Source organism: Aythya fuligula, chromosome 20, assembly GCF_009819795.1.
Source record: "Aythya fuligula isolate bAytFul2 chromosome 20, bAytFul2.pri, whole genome shotgun sequence".
NCBI classification, from domain to species: Eukaryota; Metazoa; Chordata; class Aves; order Anseriformes; family Anatidae; genus Aythya; species Aythya fuligula.
The window spans coordinates 8,998,319-9,021,091 of record NC_045578.1 but is presented as its reverse complement, the minus strand read 5'-3'; the positions used below and the strand labels follow the sequence as shown (position 1 = coordinate 9,021,091).

General features: G+C 50.0%; 1 protein-coding gene across 1 annotated transcript in view; it reads left to right on the top strand.

Moving 5' to 3' along the window:
- The window catches only part of TBX4 (T-box transcription factor 4), a 29,646-nt gene extending 7,773 nt beyond the window's left edge, over positions 1 to 21,873 (top strand). Inside the window, exons 3-8 of the mRNA XM_032201122.1 lie at positions 3,740 to 3,859; positions 5,527 to 5,674; positions 15,801 to 15,953; positions 19,053 to 19,141; positions 19,630 to 19,871; positions 21,251 to 21,873. Of these exons, the coding sequence (XP_032057013.1) occupies positions 3,740 to 3,859; positions 5,527 to 5,674; positions 15,801 to 15,953; positions 19,053 to 19,141; positions 19,630 to 19,871; positions 21,251 to 21,873 (1,375 nt within the window). The remainder of the gene's footprint in view (positions 1 to 3,739; positions 3,860 to 5,526; positions 5,675 to 15,800; positions 15,954 to 19,052; positions 19,142 to 19,629; positions 19,872 to 21,250) is intronic.
- The last annotated feature ends 900 nt before the right edge of the window (positions 21,874 to 22,773 follow it).

Sequence of the window (22,773 nt, the reverse complement as noted above, 5' to 3'; positions counted from 1 at the left end):
GGCACCCTGTACCCACTAAGATGCTCACAGCGGGACCAGGACATGGGTCAGATGCCCACAGAGTGACCAGGCCTGGAGAGCCTGAAGGGCTGGGAACTGCTGCCCCAAATGAAAGCAAAGCCTTCCTCTTATCGCTCTGTCCCGAACCCAACCAACCAATTACACATTAATTAAACTTTGTTTGAACATAATAGGAGCTTTGGCTCCATGTCAGTAACTGCTCCATGGTTGAGGGGATTGGATAATAATAGAATAAATAAATAAACAAGAGATGCTTATTCTAACAGTTCATTTTAAAACAATTTGTGAATATCATGTAGAGATAAAATGTGCCTAGCATAAACTTAGCTAAGCAATGACTGCTTCATTATCAGAACAAATAATTCACTAGCACATCATCTTTGAAGCTTGGGAGGGCTACAGAATTGTGCTGCTTGTTTATTTTCCTGGCTTTTACTGTTTTTGCTACATTTCATCTGCACCGAGCGGTGGGGACGGTTTTAGCCGGGGCTGTGGCCGGGCGGCGCCGGCCCCACTCATCCCCTTTGCTCTTCCCAAGACACCAGCCCCTGCCCCAGCCTGCTGCCACTGGGGCCATCCTGGCTGCTTTCACCTCAGGGCAGATGTGTAGAGTGAGGCAGAGCAGCCTTTATCCTGTGGTCGCCTTCTTTGAGGGCAGCTCTGTTGGGGGAGCATTAAAATGTCTTTGTGCTGAGGTGGGAGCTGGCACCATTGCTGTGCCCCGCCACTGCTGGCGCCTCGGGGCGTAGAAATGTCCCCGTCCCCCACTCTAACATCCAGCAGAGGGTTGTGAGGGGTGTAGGAGACCGTTAAGATGCTTTTGAGGAGTCTGTGTGGTCCCGTCTTCACTGGCAGAAGGGGATGGTGGACGTGTCCAAAATCAGGGCCTGCTGGTGTTTGGCTGCTTGCATGGTGTCCGCCTGTGAGGGGTGGTCACCCAGTGCTCCGCAGGGCCACGGCCACAGCCATTGCCCCGAATGTGTGCGTGGGTTGGACAGGACACATCGTACGGGGCCTTCTGGAAACTGGGCGGAAAGGAGGAGATACAGGCCGTGGGACGGTGGCGGCATTTACGTGCTCAGGGAGCTGTCTACAGCCCCGGGACACCATGTCTGACCAAGCTTTGGGTATGAACCAAAGCTGGAGAGGCCAGTGATTACTGCTTTCAATCTCCTGGTTTCTGGTGTCTTAAGCTCTGCTGATGGTTACCCTGCGCCCCGTGTGTGTGCCGAGCTAAACCCCAGTGAGCTTCCCCGCTGCAGAGCAGCAGTGTGGCTGCTGTCACCTGGGCAAGTCCCAGATTCACCATTTCTGTGACCGGTTTCCACACAGGGAAGCTCTGGCCGGGTTCGGGTGGTGCGTGGTGGCAGGACCGATGCGAAACACTGCGCTGAGGCCTGGTGGCACCTGGCGAGGTGCCTTCGTCATGGCAAAGGAGCTCCCCAGCCGCTGCCGGTCTCTGCAGGGCTGTGGGCGATGGATGCTGAAGCAAGCTATTGTCAGGGAAATCTGGCACCACGGAGCAGGCGAGCGCTCCTCATCCTCTGCAGAGCACGCTCATCCGCAGGAGAGTTCCTGCCTGCAGAGCCTTGGCAGAGCACTGCTGTGCCTCCAGCCCGCTGCCGCGCGGCTCCATTGACCCGCCATAAATTTGGGGAAGCAGACAGGTTTTTGGCCACTTCCCAGGGCTCGCTGGGAGCTGCAAGGTCCCACGGTGGGCACGGCTGTGCTGCTGCAGCCCCGCGGCTCTGATGGGGTTTCTGTTCCCCTCTTCTGCAAGGAGCAGGACGCGGTGTTAGGTGCTCATGCGCCCTTTTTATTTTATTTTATTTTTCAATTGAAACTCTATGACTGCATTTTGTTGGACCCAGCTCTTCAATTTGTCATGCCTTCCCACCAGAAATGCACAACCCGTGTTTGTATCGTATTGCAAAGAGATATTTACTAAACGACTCCCTGCCAAGGGGTTGAGAAATATGTTTTCATTAAGAAAATTAAACTGACAAGTCCCTGGACAGCACATTAGTCGCATATTTTTTTTTTAAAGGCCAAAATGCAGCAGCTAATAATAATGATGAAATGTCCTGCACAGCCAAATTACTAAAACCTACCCCATGTTTTCCTGGAAAAGAATGCGGGGAGTTGGCAAACGTGGCCGAAGCTCGGCTGTTGACTGCTGAGCCCAACGCTACCACCACGAGATACCGAGCGGTTTGCAAGTTAAGCAACACCTTCAATCAGATGCGAGTCCCCATTTGTTATCCTTAAAGAATTTCTGCTGTATATATTATAGTAGTACTTTGGCTCTTTGTATTTATTTTAGAGGGCTATACTAAAGAACATTATAAACTCAGGCATGTCCATGCTGTATGAAGTCCATATGCTGAAGCTTAATTTTAAATGCCATTAAAAAAGCACTTAACATTTACAATATATCAGTCCGGCTACTTTAGCAGCTTGGATGTACTACAGTAAATGAAATGATTGAGGAAAAAAAAGAAATTCAGAAGCTCGATGTTATAAAAATCCCCGATGCAGGATATTCTCTGGGTACAATGCAGCAACTGTCAAATTGCATCAGTCTCCTTTCTGATTTTCAATCTATTTTTCCTCTTTTTGGTTTCATTTTCAAATGTAATTTTGAGGCCTAATTTTTATTTTTTATTTTTTTAAAGTCTTGGCATTCAGATTGGATTCCTTATGCAATTTTTTTCAATGTGTGAATTGGGCTGTGTATTCGCAAATTGAAATGTCCTACTGTATTTATACAGGTGCTTACCTGTATGAGGACAAGGTTAAGAGGAGTGCAGAGTTTATGAATGAAAATCAAATACGGACATTGGTAAACCACCCCTTTTTAGTCCCAGCTAATTACATGGTAAACATCTGGAATTTATGCAGGGCGGGTAAAAGAGTCGATTGAGATGATTTCTAACAGGGCCCATTTTGTTGCCTTCTCCCCAAGCAGCGACAAAATGGTTCTGCCGAGCCAGGGCATCCCGGCTGCAGGAGGGGATGGCAGAACGGCCTGGGCGTCTCATAGAGCAGTGACATCAGGGTTGGGCCCCTTGTTAATTACGGCAATTACAGTGACTGCAGGATGGAGCCATTTTCATCCTCCATCCCCTTGTGCTGATGACAAGGAGACTTCACAGCGGGTTGCTGCCTTAGCTCCCAGCTTGCTCAACTGACTTGATCATTATTATTTATTTTATTTTATGTTTTTTTCCACTGGATGAGGAGGATGTTGGGAAGATGGATCCAAGAAAATACTGCTCAGAGAATGTAAAGTGCCTGCTCCTGCAAATCCTGGCTCCTGGCACTTTCAAGAGCTCAGGAAGCCCATGCAGGTGACTGTCCCAGTCTCCATCAGACCACATATATACTGATTTCATGGCCATAACTTTATTAAAAATATATTCTTTAATATTTCATAGATTCCTTAGGAATGTAAGATGTGCATACACAGCCTTTCACGATACACCGTTTGTTTTCCCCATTTTTGCCATAGCCCTTTGCACAGCCTGCGGTCTGGAAGGGCTGAGTTTAATTCAGGTGATATGTAAGTAGCAGTAATGTTTTGCAGATCATTTGTCCTAGCATGAATTTCTCATGTGCTGGTGGTGGAGCTGCCTTTTGGGGCACTGCTCCAAGCTTTCCATCAGTCCGAGCTGTTTTGGCTTGCTCTCTAATGTGTTAACCCTTTGCTTTTCCCAAGGAGGATGTTTCCTAGTTACAAGGTGAAAGTGACTGGAATGAACCCCAAGACCAAATACATCCTGTTGATCGACATCGTCCCAGCCGATGACCACCGGTATAAATTCTGTGACAACAAATGGTAAGAGAACTTCTCTGCATTTGCTTTCCTTTCTGTAAGAATTGCAATTGGATGGAATATTTTTGCCTTCCCTGGATGCCAAGGTCCCAGAGCTCATGTACAGAGCAGTGATAGATTCAACAAGCACCAGGGGCTGGAAGTTAAAACCAGAAACATTTAAAATTAAATGTTCTGAACAGGCTGGGTGATCACCTGCTGGAGCAAACTGCTAACACAGCTGGTGGATCTCCAGAGTGCTCGAGATCGGATGTAGTTTCAGAGGAGATGCTTTAGGTCAAGCATAGGCTGTTTGGCCTTGTGCAGGCGTCAGGGGGTGAACCACATCCTGTGCCAGAGCCTGGACTGGGTGATCTAATGGTCCATTTGGGCCTTAAAATTATGTATCTATGTCTTAAATTCCTTCTCCTATAGCAGTATTTTGCATTTAGGAGGTCAGCCACAAAGTAAAATGTGGGGTCATTTACTCCAAGCCCTGTTCAGTCACGCTTGCTTCAGCAGAAGGGAGCAGCTCTTCCGCCTACCGCAGTCCAGCTCTGGACCCAGCTTTTTTCTTTTAATTTATTATTCTTTCTCTAGAGTTTCTTTCTCTTCTCTAATTCTTCCCTTCCTTGTGTTTTTGATAGTAAAGTTACTTACCACAGAGGCAGATGGGCTTTTTGCTTTCTGACAAAGGAAGCGTGTTTTTTTCTCTCTTGGTTTTTACCCAAAAATATGCCTAGCAGTCTCCCTGACTGAGACTAGGCTGTGCTTTTTCCCCAAACCTTACGCCTATTGCTGCATGGTGAAAAGACGAGCAATGGAAAACTTCGTAGTCATTTTAATGGGAACAAGCCCAGTGACATCCTATAAAACTGCAATAATTTACTTGCACATTAGGGCTGCTCTAGTTTTTAAAAATTCCTTTTCTACTCGCTTTTGTCCCGGAGTGCCGCTGGGTAAGAGGAGTGGACTGAGGGCCTCTGCAGCGCCCAGTCCACTTTGTGTTTTAACCATTAAGCCCTAGATGATGGATAGTTATTAACTCTGTTTAATTTAGCTTTTGCCAGCCCTTGAGCTGTTTCCCCTTTTCATTTTATTGCTGCTGGAAACTCTCTGTTGTTTTTGGTAATATTGCTTTTATTGGTGTTTTATAAGAGGAGAACAATACACAGTAATGGGGCAGTTGCCATTAAGGGATGCATCAGAGCGAGATTTCACATCCGTGAGTGGTAGTGTTGGGTTTGATGTGTGGGCAAGGGCAGCTGGCAGAAGGGATGTGAGGGCAGAGTGGGGCCAGCACCCAGCTCCTGGGGGCAGCCCCATCCCATGGGAGCCACAGCCTATGCCTGCTGCTGGGAACCTTCTCCTGGAGAAGTGTGTGGGATCGTCTTCATCTGCAGGATGGCCTTGGAAGGCTTCTTCCATGGCCAGGCCTCTCCAAAAATTGAGGCGAGATGTCCTCCTTAACCCATGTCAACACGGTGACACCACCCCAAGGAAATGCCACGTGGAGTGGCAGAGAGCTGCAGAGATCCCAAACCCCGCGAGCACTGGGAGCCTCTTGGGACCTGACACATCCCCCTGGACAGGGCTGCTCCGGGGCTCACAGGGGGTGGTGTGGGTTTAATGGCAAAACGCTGTGACGTGGGCTCTGCCCTGGTGATGCAGTTTGTACCCTCTGTTTGCAGGATGGTGGCTGGCAAGGCAGAGCCGGCCATGCCAGGACGGCTCTACGTCCACCCCGACTCGCCTGCCACGGGCGCGCACTGGATGCGGCAGCTGGTGTCCTTCCAGAAGCTGAAACTCACCAACAACCACCTGGATCCCTTCGGGCATGTAAGAGATAAGTCCTGCGAGGTTGCTGGCCTGAGGGGGGGCCGCGGTACCGAACGTGTGCGGATGGGGGTGTCGGCGGGGGTGACCCATTGGTTTAACCACGGGTAGCAGTACCTGTTCTGATGTGGTTGGGTGTGGTGGTGCTGAACATGATGAGCAGGGTGACTGCTGGCTTCCCCTTGCCAAAAGGCAGCGTCTGCCGGATGCCACCGACCTTTTATTTTCTGCCTGGGAAGTTTCCAGGCAGCGCTGCAGGATTTTCAGCCTGGCCATTGCTGCGCAAAGCGCACACGGCTCACACAAACAGGTTGCATAAACTCATTATTTTCCAAGCTGGCTTCAGCAGCCCTATAAAAAATCGAGTATTTTATTTGGAAAATCTTAATTCATGTGTGTTGCAAATGCAGAAGAGGGAAGTGCACAGCTATCTACCCCAGTGCATGTAATAACTGAGACCAAGGGCCCCTCCAGACTGCCAGGCAAGTGGATGCTTACATAATGCATATAAAAACAGGGACCCGTCTAGTTTTCACTGCCTGAGCTGAAAGTCACGTAAAAATAAACAAACCTCACTGGCTACAGAAAGGGAAGGCAGGCTTCTAAATCCCTTTACATTTAGTGCCATCAGCTCCTTCTAGAAACACAGGTAAGAGAGTCTACTTTTATCCTTGTATCTGGGTTTTAATCTGCCATGCATTTAGGCAGCAGTGCTTTGCAGGGTGGGGGGCTGTGAAAAGGTCCTGAACAAGGGTACAAAGAGAGGAAAAGGGTGACTGCTGTGCTCAGAAGGACTGTGCCTCCAGCCACCGAAGGGCTTATTTTCACGTGGAGTAAATTGTCACGGTGCCACTGAACAGCCGGGCAGGAAGAGTGAAATTCTCCCACAGCTGAACTAGAGGCAGGATAACCCTGGCAGTTCAAAAAAGTTGTTAAGGAGCCAGAATTTTTTGCTGCACTCATAATTTTCTGCAAATTTCACACTCTACAAAGCATGTGCACGCGTCCCGGTGCCGCGGCAGAGCCCGGCCTGGCAGCAGCACGGGGCTGACCCTGCCCCAGCCCGCTGACCCCAGGGGAGCATGTGCGAGCTTCAAAGGCACCTTGGCAACATTTCATGCTGACATTATTAATCACAGGCCACCTCTCCCCTTCACTCATCTCTAAGGGGAAAAGCACCAAGGAAATGAAAGGAAAACAGCTATGCTGGGGTCGCACAGTAGAAATTACGCAGAGTCCGCATATGGCAGAGCTCAGGTGTCTGTAGCTGCACCAACCTGCTTGCTTTGCACGTGTTATTTCTGTACTCTTGTTTTTTTCCTCTTGGTTAGTTGTGTAGCTTAATATATTGCTGTTTATGTTGTAAAATATAAACCATAAAACATACAGGATGTTCAATGTGGCCGTAAAACAAACAGGATGTGCAGTGTTGTTTTTGCAACTTTCAACGCTTGCTTTTCCCAACTTTGTCATTTTTTAACTGCCATTTTAACACTGCATTTTCACTGGGAAGGGCTTTTTCCCTTTCTGACAAGCGCTCTGCCCTCCCGTGGAGCTTCACTGGTGACACAGAGGGGTCTCTGTTTTGCAGCATGGTGCAGTAGCCCCTCTGTCCCCTGGTGCCATGGGAGTTGTCCTGCTCCATAGCACAGCCCAGCAGTGCTGGGCTGACGCCTCTGGGAAAATGCCTGAAATAAATCGTCCTAAGTGCCTGGGTCACCGTGTGGTTCAGGCATTGAAAACCTGCCTCGCCATGTGGGATTTAGCCTCTTCTCTGACAATTCCTCTTTGGGCTTCTAAATTAATGGTCTGCTTTTGAGAAACCCGGACTCAGTACTAGGTTAGGTTAGAGTGAATTTTCATAGCAGGAAATCCTGAAAACCGTCCTGCTCGTGTTGCAGCCGCGGCTGATGTCCCTGGGACAGAGGCAGAGCCTGCCCGGTGCGGCACAGCCCGCCCAGCCCTGCCTGCCGCTCGGCAGCGAGGGCATTAAATTACGAAAAATAACAGCTTCTCATTTCTAGGAATTTGTTCCCAGCGATCTCAAACCCTCTCTTAAAGCTGCCTAAAACAAACAAGTCAGAAAAGCCGCACGGCTTGTTTGCCTTCTCGTGCTCCAGCGAAGCTTGCCTGCCATTTCCTTTTGTCTTTGATTTTCTCCAAACCTCAAAACCACACCGGGAGATTTCTCTGGGCTGCCGCCGGTACTTGCTTTGGGTGCGTGGGCAGCTGCCCAGCCAGCTCCCGGCCCCCAGACCCCTTCTGCCCACCACCCCGCAGTGTCCTACATGGGGAGCAGAGGCAGCGTCCAGCTCGGGGTGGCACAAGGCTCCCAGGAGCTCGGTGCTGGAGCATCGAGGGTTGCCAGGCTCCATCCTCATGCTGGGTACCTGGGCCTCTCCTCAGGGCAGGCAGCAATTCTGCATCATTCTGGTGAATTTGTTGAAAATCAGACCCTTGCCCTGACTCTGGGTGCTGTGATAGCTGCTTAATGTCACAGACGAGTGGTTCGGTGCAGTTCATAAAGAGAAGTGTAGCTACAATTGAGGCTTAAATTAAGTAAGTTAAACAGCTTAATTAATAAGCCATGGAGCTGAAGCCCGTGCTGCTACCCATGGAATTAGACTGAAGATTATTTACATGGGTTGTCGGAGGGGATGCCTTACAGGCTGTGCTGGAAAGCCTTGTTTTCTGACACTGATCCCGAAAAACCCAGCTGCCAACCGCTCCTCTGGGCGCCGGTCTCCAAAACCACGCTCCGGCTTCTTTCCCCGGCCAGTTATCTTTTGTGGTAAATGATTAGAGTTACAGGCAGAGGCATGGGAGGCATTTTTCAATGCAGACAAATAAAAATTTACAGATTTTAAATACGAAGAAATTAAGTGCAGAGCTCTGTAATCTGCGCGCAAAACCCTCCGGGTGAGCCGCAGCGAGCGGGTTTTGCGGCAGGGAGGCTCGTGCCCGCTCGCACACCACCGGCCGAGTGCGGGCTGTATATGTTCCTCTTGGGGGATTTGTCGACCATGAAAGGCTTCTTTCACACCGGGCTTAACAAGCGAGAAACGCTCATGTTGAGAACGGATTAAGAAATCGGCTGTCGCTGTAACATTCAGCTACGGAGAGGGCGATCAGATCCTGAAGAGAGCATTGTAAGCCACCTACGCTTAGAGAAAAATTGAGATGAATGCGTTTTTTTTAAACCTCCACGTGTGGAGGTGATCGGCTGGGTAGGGCCTTGGGTACCCCCGTGTGGCTGCCCATGGCTGTAGGGCCGAATTTTGTCCCCTTGTGCTGTGTCTGTGGGGACAGGGATGGGGACGGGGATGGCTCCGTGGTGTTGGCGGTGCCACCTCCCGCACAAAGCCTGCCGTGCATTCATTGCCTAGGGAGTAGCTCGCTGTGTTTCCCGATGAAAAATGAGAATCGCTCCTTCATCAGGAACCAGGTTATGTCACAACACGTGCTAACGGAGCAGTTAGCTAGCACCAGCTGTAGTTAAATGCACAAAAATAACCTTTCGGTTGGAAAGGACAGCAGGACGCTCGTATTTCTTTCGGGAGGTTAGCTCAGGGCGTGTGGGGAAAAATTGAGCGAGTCCTGACAAACACTTCCGTAGTGATAAATGCTCATGAATGGAATTCCACTTTCTTCAGAGGTTTCAAGTATGTAAACAGCGGGGTGGAGGGCGCCCGTGAGACAGTCCTTATGGACCCGGGCCCTCCGTGAGCTTAGGACGCCGGCACTGCGGGGAGGTGGCAGTCCTGTGGGACTCGCTGAAGCAATCTGGCTTTTTTGCTCTTGTTTCTCTTTGGGCTTTTCTCTGTCTCCTGCCACAAGGTGTTATTGAAGCTGCTGAAACAGGCAGATTTCTGAAGAGAAAATCATCTTTTTCTTTCCTTTCTCGTGCAGTGCTGAGCATATGGCAGCGGTGCCCAGGGCACAGGTGTCACCAATAACTCGGGGCACTCACATGGCCCCAGCCCTGGCTCCCCAGAACTCTGCGATGCTGCTGAGTGCAGAGGGAGGTGTGCTGCTGCCAGCATCGGGCACCGGGGGGACAGGACGAGCAGCAGGGGTTAAGCACATGGGGGCTGCTGTGAAGCAGCAGAAAATGGTAATTAGTGCAGACTTCCATTTTTTTGTGCTCCATGCGTGATAGACAGGGAGGGCATGAGGCTGCACCGTGTGAGGTGCAGATAACCACTAAATAAGTGCCAGCTTTCAGTGCTGCAGCAGGGAGGGCTCTGGTTTGGTCACTCCTGAGTGGTCTGGAAGGACATTGGCAGTGCCGAAGCTCACCTGGGTTTGGATCGCACTCCCGAGGACCTGCCACATGCGGTGCTCCATCCGCAGAGGAGCTACCACAGGCTGCAGCTCAAGGGATGCTGCCACACCAAACGCAACCTGTGTGGAAGGAAATCATCTCTGACCTGCAGCCCCCTCCTCCTCCAGCCACAGGCAGGCTCTGAGCGTACGGAGCCACAGCCAGCCAGCGCACATAGGCATGGAGAACCACAGCGGAGCGAACGCAGCACATCTTGTTTGTTTTTTTTTTTTTTTATTATTTATTATTATTATTTTATTTTTATTTTCTCTTGTTGTTGTTGTTAATGACTCTGCCGAAATCCAGTCCCTGCCAGAGGGATCAGCCTTTCTCGTGGGCTGCTGCAGGCAGGCCGGCTTGGAAAGAGCGATAGCATCGCATCAGTATTTCTGGCAGGCTTCCGCTGGGACTGGATCAATTGGAAATTATTTTCATTTTACAGAATACATAAAAATATTCCTGCGGAAAAAAAGACAAGTAAGTGGAGATTCGAAGTGGAGACCGGGACAAATGACAGTGGAGATTAATTTAATCCCCCCCCAGCACTGAGCTGCTGCACGTGGTCGTGGTGCGCACGCCGCACCTGCCTCTGGTCAGTGCAGCTCTGTACCTGCTGCCAGCAGGCAGGGCTCCTTCAGTTCCTGAGCGGTTACAGGTGGTCTGTCACTTCTGCTAACATTTTCAGTGACATTCCTCAATTTTCTTGACACAAATCTGTTATTTACTAGCTTTATTCTTTACTACTGATGAGTTTGTTATTTCTCTCCATATTTCTTGGTTTTATGTGATCATCACTGAAAGATATTTTTCCCCTACACTTGGGGTTTCCCTCTCACTTTCTGATCAATTTAATTTCAGCACTTTTCTCTCTTTGCTTGCCAGGCACACTTTAATTAGGTTCATGTCCTCTTACTCTCACAAAACTCCAAATTCAATTTAGGGTTCTTTGTATTCATTTGCTTCACGCCTTGTGGCTGTGTCTGCATGGGGATGACACCACAGACCAAACCCAATTAAATGGGAAGGTTCCAGATGAAGTTTTGTGTCGGCTGCTGTGCCCCTGTGAGAAAGGAGCAGGGTTATGTGTGGCAGGGCCCGGCATGAGTTGCACAGGGACAAGCAGATCTGCAAATGTCATTTAAAGAGCTGGGCAAGAATGGGCCAGGGGTGCTGGGCTGGAAGGGAGACTTGCATCTCTTGTGTTAAATCTTTTTGTTCTTCCATTGCTGGTCTGTATCAGCCAACTGCAGTGGATTTTTGCAGTTTAACTGGAATCAGACTCTGAAATCTTCTTCCAGCCTTGGGTGGGGAGCTGGCCTGGAGAAGGAGAACGTGACAAGGTCACGGCGGGTGAAGGAGCTTTGGTGTAGAGGGGTGGGGGTGGTTCGGGGGGGCTCTAGCAGGTGATGTGCCTGGCACCTGCCCGGCCCTCTCCATGTGGAAATTAGGAGCTAGTGTGGAAGCAAAGTTCTCCACCACATCACTGTATTGAGAGCTTGGGAATCACCACCACGAATTTCAGCTGACATTAGACAAAAAGGGACCAGGAAAGAAAGAAAAGAAAACTTAAAAAAAAAATAATAATCACAGCTTTGGCCCTCACGCAAGGAACAATTTGTGTGAGCTCATGTTGACTCTTTTCCCAGGATTTTCCAGCCTTTCCCTCTTCTCCCCATTGTGCATTTTGCCAGGATGAGCGCTCGGTGTGGGGCGGCTCCTCCTGAGCACCAGGGCCGTGCGGGGAGAGCGCACTTGTGGTGTGGGCACAGCTCTCAGCTCTTTGCACGGAGCCAGCTCAGGAGAGTCCTGAAGCTGACTGGAAACAGACAGGACGAGGGGCAGGAGACTTTGGAGCTGCTGTAGAGGTTGCCCGAAGGCAGGGGTTTGGTTCTGCTGCTTGCACTGGGGTCCCAGCATGCAGCAGAGGCGCAGGGAGCAGGCAGGTGGGATGTGATTTCAGGTTCTCCATCCCCACCAGCGGGGACAAGGCACCTCCAGGCCTGCCTCGAGGAGAGGCTGTGGCTTCGTGGCTCCTTGTCCTCCTCTTCCAGGGCTGTTTTTGTGGCTGTTTTCCAGGCGGGACCGCAGAGCCCCAGGTCTGGGGCTGGGCCGTTGTGCCGCCGCGCCGCGTCCCGCCTCAGCTCAAAGCCTTCTTCGTTTTAAAAAGAATAGAGGGAAGGAAGAAAGAAGCAGAAAAATGTATTAAAATGAGAGATTTTATATTAGTTATGTGATCCCCTGGGAGCGACCATAAAATTATGTGGCTTTTTCGTAGCCATTTACTATTCAATATAAAAAGGGCAGTTGCCATAACAACCACTGCATCATATGACATCTGATACCTTGGAGAAACAGGGAGCGCTCTTAAATCAACTCCCCAAATTTCATATGAAAGTAAATACATTTTACTGGTGAGTTCAAGGATTGCGACAAGCAAGGCAGGGCCATACCCAGCTTCTGGCCTTTGGGCCCCATCCTGCAAACTGGCAAACGCCTTCAGGCCCCGAAGCCGACATTACTCAGCAGTGCACAAGACGAGATGCTCACAGAGTGTTTTCCTCAGTAGCACTAAATGGAAGGAGCAAATGACACCATTTCTTTGACATTTGCTGCTGACCGGGGAATGCCAGAAAAAAAAAAAACAACAACAACAATAAAAAAACCACCCTTTAAGTTCCAGCTGCCAACTGTGTGATCAGCACAAAGGAGTGAGATGGGGGGATAAAGAGCCCCACCATGTGTGTAAACTTAGCCTGGGCTTTGGAGGCTGTCTGTCATGATCTCGTGGGCATATGTGATGTGGGGATCCCAAGGACATCACCCTCCAGATCCCAAATTTGGGTTTAACCATGTGATTCGAGGAGCCCGACTGGGATCTCTTTTTGATTGACCTTCTTCTTTAAAACACCTCTCTAGTAGCTACCGTTCTTCAAACTGTCCGTACTTGGTATTGAAAATGGTTCCAAAAGGCCTGACCCCGAACCAGTCCCCCACGGCCTCACGACGCAGGGATGCGTAATGCCAGCATCCCCACGTGGCCCAGCTCTGGCCCGTCAATTAAAATACTTCTCATTTTTTGTCACAATTCTTTAAGTTAATCTTTCCACTGATGTTCGTCACCGGAGTGGAATTTACATTTGTTTTGCGTATTTTTAGCCAACGACCGGTTTTCCACAGCAGCCTTTAAAACTATTTATCCCGGATTTTTGGCATTTCACTTTGCACAGGCGCAGGGGCTTGCAGCTAGGGTTTGGGAGGCTTTTTGGAAGGATTCACAAGGGTTTTGGATGCACGGTCTTTAAGCCAAGCATAAATAAGGGGGCTGTGTGTGCAGGCACTGCCTCCACGCACAATTCCTTATTTTCCAGCGTGTGAAACATCAGCTGTGGAAGTGTGTGCCCCCACGGAGCTGTGCCCTCACCACCTTTGCCTGTGCCCTGTCCCCAGCTGTGTGTTCATGCCTGGATGCAAGGAAGGGACTGTGGCAGGTTGGTTGGAGCAAGACGGGCACTAAAGCACTCCCTGGCAGATAACACTGCTGCCATTCTGCAGCAGGAAGGCCAAGGGCTGTGAAGCACCTCAGCCAGGTTTGTGCTTTCACAGGGCACCTTCAGATGTAGCATCATAGATAATTACATATATATATATATTATATTTTATACATAATATAACATTTATATATTATATAATTATATATATCATTTAGATATATTTTTTTGCTCACAAATATCAAGTGGCTCAAAATGAACCTCGAGGCGGATTTGCAGTCACAGCTGTAACCATGAACATCTGTCAAAAACCCTTTCCTGGAGGCTTCTTTCAGGTTCCGAGAAGTCGTCTGGAAACTGTTGGGACTCCTTGGGCTTAGAGATGGTTATCAAAAATTAAAAGAAAAAAAAAAAAAGGATTTGTAGAGGGGTCATTATGGCCCCATGGGTACTCTGGGGGGGGAGCTGGGAGACAGGCTGTTCATCCATCCCTTTGGACTTTACAGGTTAAGATGGTTTTCTTTGGTTTTCTGGAGATTTGCTCTGACTTGAGTGGCCCAAGTCGCCTTGCCAAGCCTGGGTAGCGAGGGACAGGAGCTGAGCAAAGCATAGCATAGCCTAGCCTCTGCCCTGTACAATCCATAGTTATCGGCCTCCGTGCTTAGTTACTGAGGTTTGAGAGTTTCAGCGCCCCTTCCCCTGAAAGCCCGAGCCCTCTGGTGCTGCTCATCTCGGCGGTTTTACGAGAGGCTGATACATGAAAGCGCAGGGAAGGCTGCAACCCAGAACCTGAGCCGACCCTCCGCTCTCCAGCCCGCATATCAACAGCTGCAAAGTGGTTCGGAGACGTGATGCAAAGCTGATAAAATGCCAAAAATTCCTCCTTCTCTCTCTTGGGGAGCAAGGAGGGCTGTCTGGAAAATGTCAACAATAAAAATTGCGTTTAAGTGGTATATAACGCAGCCGGCTACCGTGGGCAGCTCCGTGCAGGCAGGCGGAGGGCGTTACGGCTCCACGCGGCACCTCCACTCGGCTGAGCACGGGGAGGTTTGCTAACTCCACAGATGGGCTTGGAGCAGACGGCTTCTGTTTCTTAGCAATCCTCATTTATTATCGGCTAAACCCACCGTTTGTGTAACCAGTGGAGCTCTGCTGCTCTGTGGCTTTCCCTGCCCGTCCATCCACTCGTCTGTCCATCCGTGCGCCATCCATCATCTGCCTGTTTCTCCGTCAGCCCTTGAAGACCCGACCTGTGCTGGAGTTCCCTGCCGGATCCTCTCCCATGTCCCCGTGGGGCTGGATGTGTCCTGCAGCCGCTCCAGGTGCTGGGTGCCGGCTGGGCTGGGGACAAGCTTGCTTCGGGAGCGGCTCCTTGAGACATTTGGAGAGAAGGGAGAAAAGTTTGAAGCGTGGTGTGCTGAGGAAACGAGAAGCACGCAAAGAATCTTCTTTGCCCAGAGAGAGCAATAACGGCTTTTCCTAAAATCGTCCCATTCCTTAGAAGAAATTCCATTTCTTTTTCTGGGACGCGCGGGCGCTTCTATTCTTTGTGGCAGAACAATGCTGCAGTGGCCCCTCCGTGCTTTGGCAGCCCCGCGCTCACCCCTCCTGTGGCAAACCCCAGCGAGGGCGTCCTGGGACCTTGGTGCTCCCTCTCCTCCCCTCGCCCCTCCTGCACCCATCCCCGTGTCCCACCTGCAGAGCTGCGGGGGGCTGCGGGGTGCCCGGCCCCAGCCACCCGCATGGTCAGCTCCACAGCCAGGAGGGAAAAACCCTGCTGGTTTGTAGCTTTCTTTTAGCGGCAGATAAAAGATTCTTTTTTTCTTTCTCCCCCCCGTGGTTTCTGTGAATTTTTAATTTAATTTATTTTTTTTTTTTCCTTTGCTAAACTGTGTATTTTTCAGCTCAGTAAAGTATTTATTAGGAAACTTTATGGACCAGTCTGCTGGTGAATTATATATATTGTGCAGCTTCAACGTGAGCTGGGAAAAAAATTTATGGCTTTTTTTCCACCCAGGCTGACTCTGTCCAATAGCAATAAGAAAATGAGAATTTAGTAGAAAAGCCGTAAGCTGAGTACAACAGCTCTCGCCAGAGCAGCAGATACCTTCTCTGCCTTGGTTCGTACACATTTATGTAACATAATTTTCCCCCACAATTTGAAAGCAAAGCTGGAACTTAGCCCACGAGTGGGCTTTTGTGCCCTGCTAGCAAAGCCTGTCAAGTAGCCAAGGCTCATCTTCTTTTTTCTTTTTTTTTTCTTTTTTTTTTTTTTTATAACATTCAATTGCTCACTTTAGCATCAATTGTTTTCCAGATCATTCTTAATTCAATGCATAAATACCAACCGCGGCTGCACATTGTGAAGGCGGATGAGAACAACGCTTTCGGTTCGAAGAACACAGCCTTCTGCACCCATGTGTTCCCGGAGACCTCCTTTATCTCGGTGACCTCCTACCAGAATCACAAGGTACGGCGTGTCTGGGTCTGAAGGTGCGTGGGTTGGGGCTGCGTGATCCCACAGCTTCAGCCCTCCGCGGGTGCCCAGCGTGGTTTGTGCTCGGCTGGGGCCGGCCGAGGAGGGCAGCTGGGGTCTGTAACGCTACTGAAAGCTCCTGCTTTAAAAGACCAGCTCCCATCCCAGCCCTGCAAGCATTAAGCACAACCAAAGAGCCGGGAGGATGCAGCTAAGGAGAAGCATGAAAAAGAGTTGGGTAACAACATCCTGGCAAGCCTGGCTCGTCCAGGGACTAATGAATCGGGGCGCTCATAAACTCCAAGATGTCATTCAAAACAGCAAGCAAATCTAATAATGACTGGTAAAGCTTGCCCATAAATCTACAGCGAAAAGTAATTATAGCATGTGTGTTTAGTGAGACACACAAGGAATGTAACCGTAAAAAAACAGCTACAAGCCTGCGTTAGGACATGAAGGCAGGAGGGGTTTTGGGTGTCTGTGTTTTGTTTTGGGGGGGATAGAAAACACAAAGGGCTTGGTCCTGCCCTTTCTGCCTGGTTCTGGATGCCCACTAACAGCAGGGTTCGTTTTTTCTATTTATTTTCCATGTGGTGTGGTAGGGGCAGCACCGGGTTTTGCTCCCGTATGAGCCGCAGGAGGTGCTGGCGGTGGGCTGAGGGGTGAGGGCAGTGGGACTGGGAAAAGCAGTGTTTGTGTCTCCTGGTGCCTCCTTCCCTCCTACATCAGCCCGGGGAGCTGAGGCCGCCCAGCTGAGGGCAGGCAGGTTCCCACAGCATGGCCCTACAGCGAGGCAGTGCCGGCATGTTCGGTTCTCAGTGTCCTATGAACCAGGTTTTATTGTGGGGTGCGTGGTGGAGAGGGAGCATGAGCATCGTGCCCTGCCAGGCTGATCAGGTGGAGTTTTTGAAGCACGTTGGGACTGGTAAAGAAAGGGACAGGGTGTGCAGCATCGCCAGAGCCCTCCTGGTGCCCCAGCTGTGCCATCTGCCACTTGTTACAGCACCAGCTCTTTTTCTAGGCATTCATAGGAAAATCCTCCAGGAGCAGGAACAGATGTGAAATTTTTCCTGCCCAATAACCTGACCAGACCTTTTCCTCCCAAGCAGGATGCCTGTATGCCCTTTGATGCTCGAAGCACAGAGTCCTTGCAAGCGTTTGCAATTAGTGAGCCAGTTAAAGGACTCGGAGCAGAGCCCTGAATGTGACAGAGAAAAGGGGTCCCTATTTGGACACCAAAGTGAATCCTGTTAGACAGTTGTAGTTGTTGGTGTAAAATGACCGGTTGCCTAAACATGGTTAACCAGAAAAGGCTCAAAAGAGCTTATTTAATACCCCCTTAAAATGTCTCCAGGTCAATAGGGCCTTTCATCCCTAGGGTTCCCGAAGTGCTTCATAAACTTAATATTTCCACTGTCCCTGCCACACGAACACCCCTGGGCTGGTGGCGGGGCAGCCCTGCAGGTGTGGCTGGACACGAGGGACGGGCTCACCGCCCTCCCCACAAATCACAGGCACCGAGGAACAGCAGAATGGGTTTGCTTATTCCCTCGGGCATCAATGATTGAAATGCCAGTCTGGGCATCTTTTAGGAAAAAAAAAAAAAAAAAAACAAAACAACAAACCACAGAATTATTTTTAGCTGAGGAATGCCCAGCCAGCAGGATGTGTCCCTGCAAGTGGCCGGCCTTCTGAGCAAAACCTGAGAGCCTCCGTGGCAGGAGGGACTGCGAGGCTCCGGGATCGGAGGGCCAGCAAGCCCAGATGCAGGTTGCCCAAAGCTCCCTCCTGGGCCACATGAAGCCAGGGGACAGCTGTGACAAGGATGGATGACACCCTGATGCTGCTCACATTAGTGAAAACTCCCTCCCCTCCCCGGTGTCCACAGGGGCAGGATTACACCTCCAAACTCACTGTACAGACATTGGAGCTCTGATGTCGCCCAGCCTAACAGCAACTGCAAATTACTAAAAAAAAAAAAAAAAAAAAAAAAAAAGGGGAGAGAGAAAGAAAACCATGAAGTAATGGAAAAAACGTATTTTTTCAGCAGGAACAAACTTGTTAAAATGTGTCGTGTCTGAACCGGGCTGCTGGGAGTAGCCAGGCTGGGCGGTAGGGTCACCACATAGCAGAACGCTGTGACGCCGTGCACCTGAGGTTGGTCGGGAGCCAGGAAGGCCCCACGCACCTCGTGGCCCATCAGCTGGGGGGGAGCTGCCCCCAGCTCTGCTGGCAGCACAGGAACGGCCCCAACTGGGCCAGGTGGGGCCGGGAGCACCCGTGCTGGGCCCTGGCTGCAGCCTGTGCCCCACAGACCCCCCCGGTGCTGATAGGAGCAGCGCTCACGGCCGCCTAAATTCACATGTCAACACGTTCCTCCCCCCTCACCGAGAGCAGCCAACTCTTTTCTGGGGAGTGTTTTGGTGCTGGTTATTTTTCAGCGTTGCTAAACGTGTGGTCATTAGCTATAGCAGCTCTCTTGGCAAGTCATCTGAGCACAGAACCTGCTTGTCACCCTCACCCCTAAAATCGGATGCAGGCTGGCATAAGGTAACCCCCTCAGGTGGTCGTTGTTGCTGCCTATTGATCTATGCAAAAATCCTTTGTTAAAGAGGTGCTCGATTTAATTTTTTATTAGTGGACACTGGACACGTACTTACCTCTCCCCAGTGTTCTTGACAGTTGTAAGGTTTTGGTTTGTGCTCGCCTTACAAAGGGAAGGGGCCGGGGACAGGGTTGGCAAGGGAAGGCTGTATTTACTGGGGCTGTTGGCCAGGTGAACTGTTTGTTTTTTTTTAAAGGGAAATTTCATGTCAGCCCAGAGATTTTTTTTCCAGCATTTTAACAAAGTGGCAGATCTTTCACAGTTCAATTACAAAGGCTGAGCTCCACCAATACTAAGCCTATTCTATTTTAAGGTATTTTGACCATTTTGCTCTGTATCTCTTGGGGGAAAAGGCAGCTCTTGCAAAAGGCAGACCCTTTCCCTTGCCCAAAGGCAAAGCACCGTTTGAGTTACAATTCTTCTCATGGAGGAAAAATACCAAGTGATCTCTTTTCAAATGCTTTCTGCTTGATTTCCTTCTCTTGAAGATAACGCAGCTGAAAATTGAGAACAACCCCTTTGCTAAGGGATTCAGGGGCAGCGACGACAGCGACCTGCGTGTGGCACGACTGCAAAGGTACAGTGGGGACGTGGGAGGATGGGCAGGTGGAAAGGAGGGATGGACAGACAAGAGGGACAGACTGACAGGAGGGACAGAAGGACAGGATGGGCTCCACAGGGCTTCTTCCTGCCCAACTGGCAGTGGCCAGAGAGTATTCCATCGCGTGTGTGTCTGTGCATGGTGTGAATACATCCATGTGCTGCACTTTGAAGAAATTTTTCAAATGCCATGGGGGCACCCAATTTTCTTGTATTTGAGGGCATTGGGGCACTCAGTGCCCTTATACCTCTGAAATGCTCTTCCTCTAGCTCAGTGACACACTCTGTGTTGTCGTCATGCCTACCCACACCCAGAGGAGCATGGTGGGGCTGAGCTCATCGTGCTTGGCAAAGGGCATTGCAGTCGTTGGATGGGGATGCTCCAGGGAAGCCAAACTAATATTTCACCCTCCTGTTAATGCTGATTGCTGTCTAACCGGTAATAATTTTTCTCACCTCCTTTAGCAAAGAATATCCAGTAATTTCCAAAAGCATCATGAGGCAGAGGTTGGTGTCCAGTCACGGCCAGCTTTCAACAAAGCCAGATGTTAACCCACTTCACGGGAGTCACCAGACCCTTCAGCATTATCAGTATGAGAATGGTGCTCACATGCAGTTTGCAGCCTCAGATACTCAAGATCTGCCACTCAACACCTTCACAGCACAGAGAGATTCAGGGCTCTTCTATCATTGCCTAAAAAGAAGAGGTAACTAGAGTTTATAGCTGGGAAAATATTAGAGCAAATAATAGACCTAAAAGCATGGGCATTGAAAGCTTACCATTAATTCCAGTTTGTTTTCTGACTCTTAGGCCTTAATCCGCAAAGTGACCAACATGCTTTGGAGCTGAGTTTTTGGGCAGTTGTTTGTTAGTGGTTTTGTCCCATAGAAGGCAAATAAAGCCTCTGGAATCAGAGCTGAAAAACAAAACAAAACAAAACAAAAAAACAATCAGAATGCGTAATTCAAATGGAATGAAGCTACACTGGAAAATTATCGCTTGCTAGAATCAGCTGAATTAATAATATTTGTTTGGAGGGGCCCTTATCTATCCTGAAATGTCCTGACACTGCCATTAGCATTAACGAAGTTGCACACATTGAGCACTTTCCAGGATGAAGCCATTAGCAGTTATCTCGATGTCTGCAGACTAGTGGGACTGTGGTGGCTGTGTGTAAGCATCCCTTCCTCCTTATCAACTCGTTCTGAAGTTTAAGCGGACTGTAGCTTCACTCTCTTCCTTTTAATCCAGCTTCAGATGAGATCATGGCATGTTTTAAGTTAAACGGAAAATTTCTGCCCAGCAAAATCCTTCTATTTGCATGTCTCATTGGCTGCTAATTTATTTAAGCTGTGAGAATCCTCTGATCATGGGCAAATGAGGAATCTAGCAGCACCAGTAACGAGGACTGCAAGGCAAATGTGTAATTTTAGCAGATGTTTAATCTGCAAATGAGTTCACAAATTCATCCGGAGAGTGTTCCTAACAGCTAACAGAAGGCGGCCGGCGAACGCCACCGTGGCCATCGCAGGAATGGGGTTGCTGCTTCTGAGCTTGAGGCCTAGGGGAGGGCCGGGTGGTTGGAAAAGGTCTCTTTTATCTCAAGATATTTCTGCAGCTTTTGACGTGAATCTCTGGGGAATGTATGGTGATTTTTGCAATGACAGGAAGAAAGGCTGCGATAAGACCCTCTAAGAGACTTCTTGAATTTGTCAGGGGTAACGCTGCAGCAGTGTCAGGGACCTCTGTTATCTGGGGGAACGTGAAGTAATCTCTGATGTGAGAGTAGTAGGCCAAGTCACTTACTTAACCTGATAAATGTCATCAGAGCGCTTTGAGGCTGATGGGATTACTCTGACGTTTGCAGCACCATGTTGTCGTGACATTGTACATTGTCTTCCCAAAGCAAAACGGTTTAAGCGAATTAGTCTGAAAAAAGAGCACCGGTAATGTAGCAGGATAATCCCAGACTGCCTGCTCGGATTCTGAGGGGACTTCATAAAAACCCCAGCGGCTCTTTCTGGGTTGTGTCTGAGAGCCACCACCCCGGGAGCTGCTCCTGAGCATTGGTTTCTCTGTTCACAGAAAGCGCTCGGCACCTGGACCTGCCCTGCAAGCGCTCCTACCTGGAGGCCTCCTCGTCCGTGGGAGACGATCACTACTTTCGTTCCCCGCCACCGTACGACCAGCAGATGCTGAGCCCTTCCTACTGCAGCGAGGTGACTCCGCGGGACGCCTGTATGTACTCTGGGTCTGGGGCCGAGATCGCCGGTGTGCCGGCAGTGGACGACTTGCCGCCTCCGCCTCCCCCCTTGAGCTGCAATATGTGGACTTCTGTCGCACCTTACACCAGCTACAGTGTTCAGACAATGGAAACTGTGCCTTACCAGCCCTTCCCCACCCACTTCACTGCCACCACCATGATGCCGCGGCTCCCATCCATCGCGGGGCAGGGCTCGCAGCCCCCAGGGAACAGCCACTTCAGCGTCTACAACCAGCTGTCCCAGTCTCAGGTCCGGGAGCGCGTCCCTCCTTCCTCCTTCCCTCGGGAACGGGTGCACCCATCTGTGTGCGAGAGAAAGCCCCCCTCTCCGCACCTAAACGCGGCCAACGAGTTCCTCTACTCCCAAAGCTTCTCCTTGTCAAGGGAGTCGTCGCTGCAGTACCATTCAGGAATGGGGACTGTGGAGAACTGGACTGACGGATGACTCCGCGGGCCCAGGGGTGCCACAGCTCGTGTTACTGCTCCCGGACGGTGTTAAGCCAGCGTTGATACCTGTGGGTAACTTGCACTTCGGTGAGACGAGTGTGCCTTTCCAGAGGGGTTTGTGTGCGTGCAGAGCTCGTATCTCCAGGCACACGGAGCATTCCGACTCCTGTCTCGGAGGGCTGGATTCATCAGCTTCTCACTGACTTCCGAATAAATTAATTCTCGCGTCTTCGTTACTGATCCAGTAGAAACCATCTTCATGACTAACAAGCGAAGTAGCTAGTCATTTGCTTTTGCCTATAACATTAAACATCCGTAAGCAAATTTTGGCTACTGGGGAAAAATACGAGCTTCATTTTTACGGTACTTGGTTCGCGAAGTCACAGAATCCCCCAAATCAAAGGAAATCGCCATCTGTTCAGCCGCGTAGCTCCAGGACTGCTGTAGCAGCACTTACCAGGCTCTTTCCGTCTGCAGAAATTCCCTTTCCCCCGAAATGGAGGAGCCTGAGTGGGTGCCGGGTGCGGGGCAGCGGGCTCAGGGAGCTGCAGTGCCGCGCCGGTGGCTCTCCGGTGCAGCTGGAGCATGGCGTGGAGAAGAGCAGGCCCCGATGCACAAGCGTCTCCTCTTCCCCCCACAGCACCATCTTTCGTGGCTGTGGGAGACCGAGAAGCGAAGCGCTAAGCCCCAGGCCAAACGGCAAATTAATTGCAGCGTTAGGAACAGACCCAGTGTCTTCAGACTCTCATCCATTGATTGAATCACACTTGCTTATTGCAATATATTTATGAAGTTTAAGCTTAAAAGTCGCTAATACTTTCCAGAAACAATTTCTGTATTTGCTGGTCCTTGATTTCTTTCGTATTCAGCTGAAATGTGCCTTTTGTGCTATGTTTTT